The sequence below is a fragment of the Festucalex cinctus genome, chromosome 21 (genome assembly GCF_051991245.1).
Source record: "Festucalex cinctus isolate MCC-2025b chromosome 21, RoL_Fcin_1.0, whole genome shotgun sequence".
Taxonomy (NCBI): Eukaryota; Metazoa; Chordata; class Actinopteri; order Syngnathiformes; family Syngnathidae; genus Festucalex; species Festucalex cinctus.
The window spans coordinates 19,657,189-19,662,188 of NC_135431.1; the positions used below are offsets into that span (position 1 = coordinate 19,657,189).

The window sequence follows — 5,000 nt, forward strand, 5'->3', positions numbered from 1 at the left end:
CAAATGGTCTGACAATCACATTGAAACGTCATATGTTCTCGTTTGATTCTCTGGCAGCAAAAAAATGTGACAGAAGATGGGGGATTGGAATTTGTTAGGAAGCATTTTAGAAGAGGTCCATATTCACTCCACCATTGTGGGGAAGATTTGGCTGACCATCCTCTTTGTTTTCCGCATGCTTGTGCTTGGTGTTGCAGCGGAGGATGTCTGGGATGACGAACAGAGTGAGTTTGTCTGCAACACAGAGCAACCTGGGTGCAAAAATGTTTGCTACGACCAGGCTTTCCCCATCTCCCTAATCCGTTATTGGGTTCTTCAGATCATATTTGTCTCCTCTCCCTCGTTGGTCTATATGGGCCATGCATTGTACCGTTTGAGGACACTTGAGAAGGAGAGGCACAGAAAAAAAGCATGTCTGAAAGCTGAACTGGAGGTGACAGATCCTGTTCTCGACCATAAGCGAATAGAGCATGAGCTCAGAAAACTAGATGAGCAAAAAGTAAGGAAAGCTCCTCTTCAGGGCTCTCTATTGCGAACATATGTTTTCCATATCTTGACAAGATCTGTATTGGAAGTGGTTTTTATTATAGGTCAGTGTGCTCTCTATGGCATTGGGCTATCTCCTCTGTACAAATGTGAGCGGTTACCTTGCCCCAACAGCGTAGATTGTTTTGTGTCACGACCAACAGAGAAGACCATTTTCATGGTGTTCATGCTGGTTATATCTGGAGTTTCTTTATTCCTCAACCTTCTTGAGATCTTCCATCTAGGGGTGAAGAAAATCAAACACAGTTTGTATGGTTATAAATATGGAGACGTTGATAGTGTGTGCAGGTCAAAGAAAAACTCCATGGTGCAGCAGGTCTGCATACTTCCGAATTCCTCCCCACAAAGACTGATGCAACTTCCACAAACGTTTGCCTCAGTTTTGTCCGCCACGCATGAAGAAAATCAGCTATTGAGTCTGACCTCCCTAGCTCCTCTTATACAGATGCCTAACATTGGCAACCAGCCAAAACAAGCAGACATCCAGAGTCTGCGACATCTCAGAGCTATAGTGCGGCGACACACTCTGGATGTTGGGATGCAGTCATCTTACAGCGATGATTCAGATGCACCCCATAACTCTGGAATGCTGCAGTACACCGGATCTCGACCTACATTATTGGCCAGCCACACGGAGACCCCTACAGCCCAGAGCAATAAACAGAGAGACCTGGGAGTGTATAAAGAACTCGGTGACACAAGTGATTCTCCAGGGAGTGAACACTTCCCGACAGCCCGGAAAAGCAGTTTCATGTCAAGAGGAGTGTCTGATGGAAGGCAGGGCAGTCCAGCAGACAGTAGTCTATGTTCTATGAACGGAATGGGTGCTGAGTGCCCAAACTTCAACAAAGAAGAGAATCTTGTGGTGACTCCACCACCTCCAACTAGTGGGAGGAGAATGTCCATGGTGAGAATCTATCAGAAAAGTTTCCATGAAAAGTAACAGTTGAGTAGCTCATTTTATATCGACAAATAATAAAAACTTCCCAAACTTACGTAACACCAACATCGTACTAGCCTGGAAACCAGAGTCATCACTGTGCCCGTGAGTGAGTCTGGACAGTCGCCATCAAGTGCATTTCTGACAGTGGAAAGAACCAATCAGCGAAGACTGGAAGTTACATCTTTTGGACACTTCCTATGTATTTTTACCTACTAAAGTTGGCGAACATAGATAGCCGACCTTCCGTGCATGCATGCCTCAGATTGTGAAATCATATTCTTAAATGAAATGTGCATGTAGCGCTTCTCCCAATCTTATGCTTTAATTTACATGCATGCACAAACTTGATATGAGCACGGTATGATGGCAAGTGACAGCTCACTTCACAATATGCAGCATTTTATTCTGATATTAGTAATGGCTTTTCAAAAAAAGAGACTTCAAACTGTTTATAGCAGTACACTTTCAGGTGAAGGATGCTGTCAAACAACAAAACAATTACGTATATTTGAAGCAGCCACAGCATATATGTGTGCATATATGTATATATATACACATATATATTAGAGCTGTCAAACGATTAAATTTTTTAATCAGATTAATCACATCGTAGCATTTTGATTAATCATGATTAATCACTGACTTAAAAAAGCTTTTTTCCCCCAACACATTTTGCCCGCTAAATTTGAAGCGCACCTGTTATGTGTTAATTTTTTTGTCATTTAATGTTATGAGGACGTCTTCAAAAATGTATATCCACTGCACACGCTCATCCTGATTTTTCTAATCAATTAATTATTTGCATAATTTAAAATGGGAAAAAATGACCTATGGCATATGTAAACATTTATGAAATGCTTTATTTTAATGCATGTAGTTATGTTTATTGCTCAAACTCCAACAGCTACCTTTAATGTAACCATCCACTGTCGGCTAAAAAGGATCATCTGTGGTCAAAATTAATAGTGTGATTAATCTGTGGTAATACAATGATTAATGCGATAATTTTTTGTGATTAATTAATTAGTTAACACTTTAACTTTGACAGCACTAATATATATATATATGTGTATTCGGGCTGTCAAAGGTAAAGCATTAATAGACTAATTAATCACAGAAAATTGTTGCATTAATCAGGTATCAACGCAGATTAATCGCACTATTTTTTTCGACCGCACTTGATCCTTGAACGTAACCGCGGATGGTTACATTGAAGGCTGCGCAGGTCAGTGATTAGGTCAATGCACGGCATTTCCTACGCCTGTTGTTCCAAAATGAGCGGGGTGACTCCAGTTGGTGTGCTCGGTGGTAAATTTCGCTTTAAAAAACACCCCGACGGGACTTTGGATAAAACAAAAGTAATTTGTGTTTAATTAATAATTGCTGACTTGCACCCAATTTATATGATGCTGTTACGTTTTGAGCAATACACGCATGCATGCAATTGCGTAAGCATTTAATGAATGTTTGCAAATGACATTCATATCATAAAATGCATTGTCAAAATATTACGGTATTTTGTATTTATTTTATATTACGCAAATGCGCAAGTATTTAGCTGATGTATGCAGTGACTTAAAAAAAAAATCAATAAGTCATGGAGTTAAGAAAGTGTATATTATTCAGATCTAATTAATTAATTAGTTAATTAGTTTGTTTATTTATTTATTATTATTACTATTAATATTACTATTATTATTATTGTATTGTTTAAATTATTATTCAATTTATTTGGCATATAGTGGAAGGCATAACAAATAACTGAAGGTAAAACCAACCTGGTTGCCATTCATACAATTGACAAAGTCGACAAAGTCATGGTTACCTGCAAATATATCAGCTTTCTGTTCAACTATATAAGCCCAGATTTCACACTAGGTATATTTGTGACTAAACAGAGTTAAGATTATTTTAGTATGCAAACTTTTTATTTTTGTTTGTTGGTGTACTGTGAGGTTTTTCTTCACTTATAAGTGCCTTAGCTGCATAGGTTTAAAAAAGCTTTTCCTGGTTGATTTGTATTTATTTTTTATGTTTTTACTCTGATTTGTAATTGACCGTTTTATTTACTGTGTGCTTCCATTGCTTTTATTGTTGCCAGTACTGTACACGTTGAGATTTATTTTATAAATGTAAAGTGGGTTATAAATAAAATCTATTATTATTATTAGTAGTAGTAGTAGTAGTAGTAGTAGTAGTAGTAGTAATAGTAATAGTAATAGTAATAGTAGTATTAAAAGACTCGCTCAAACACTAATCTTTGAATTCTTCTCAGATCAAATTATAATTATACTTTTAAAATTGTAAGATGAATGTATTAAATAAGTTAGAGATAGACCGATAATCGGCCGGGCCGATAATCGGGGCCGATATTTGACATATTGGTACATATCGGTATCGGTCTGTTTTATTAATCTGACGGCCGATATGAGCGATCCATTTAAAACTCCGTCTTTTCGCTTCGAATGCAGCCCAGAGCGTCTCTGTCTGGTATGGAGTCCAACTCCAGCAACGTAACGCCCATAGCAGCATTTGATTGGTTAGCCGTGCAAGAGCCAGAACCAATCAGTAGTGTATGCCGTGTATCACAGTAGCCGGTCACACACGCACCCACAACGCGAGACACATGCTTCGAAGGTAAGTTAAAAGAGAAGAGACTCCGCTGAACTTTTCACCATGATAAGCTAAACACATTGAATTATGTTGTGTATTAAATGCACTATATGAATGGAGCTGCATTGCCTTGCATTGAATCCCCGCTAGCTAACAGTGGTGTGTTCAACACCCAGTAGCTAATTCGCTACTTGAACTACTCGGGGAGGGAATCACACACATTTTCACTTAATTAAGTAAATAATGTTTGTTAGAAAGGTTCCAAATATTAACAGTTGTCATTATTATATTGTCTAGTTCCATGTTAAGAGTAGAGTAATGTCATTATATTTACCTCTCGTGACGCACACATTGCATTCTGGGTCACGTCCACTACTTGTTGCATAGCGGTTATTATGCAGTGAGATGCCACAGTGACACTAAATAGCGTTTAGTTACTTTATATTGTGTTTATTTGTCGCACTGGTTTGCCATTGTGTGCCTTAAGCTTCGACGTCGATTTGATTGACAGCTCGTTGTGCACCTCGTTAAAGTCCGCTCCGTAACAAATTAAGTGTCTCAAACACCGTTTAACTACACGAACGTGTCCTCTTCCGTATGTTTGGCATTAGTAGAGAAGTGCACTAAAGTATAGTGTGCTTATTTGCTCGTTTTGTCTCTCTTTTCACGTCATGTCTGCCGTCATTTGGGACATTATCCTCTCAATGGATGCCACTAATATGTAACATCTACGGCCGTACACGGCTGCAATTAATGTTCAGTGATGTAATTTCGTTACGTGCATCATACTTTGAATAATGAGCTCATGTTTGGTGTGTTGTATAACTTTCTCGTGTGTTAGTAACTATTCATGTGGACAGCTAAGATAGTGCTTGTTAATGTGAATTAGCAATGTTGC

At 38.5% G+C, this 5,000-nt stretch overlaps 1 protein-coding gene across 2 annotated transcripts in view; it reads left to right on the plus strand.

Moving 5' to 3' along the window:
• Window positions 1-5,000, plus strand: part of gja10b (gap junction protein alpha 10 b) — a 25,782-nt gene that overhangs the window by 137 nt on the left and 20,645 nt on the right. Inside the window, exons 2-3 of one of the 2 annotated variants that reach the window (XM_077510781.1) lie at window positions 58-371; window positions 441-1,453. The exons of the other annotated variant lie outside the window; for it this stretch is intronic. Of the exons in view, the coding sequence (XP_077366907.1) occupies window positions 77-371; window positions 441-1,453 (1,308 nt within the window). The 5' untranslated portion in view covers window positions 58-76. The remainder of the gene's footprint in view (window positions 1-57; window positions 372-440; window positions 1,454-5,000) is intronic. 2 annotated transcript variants of the gene reach the window in all.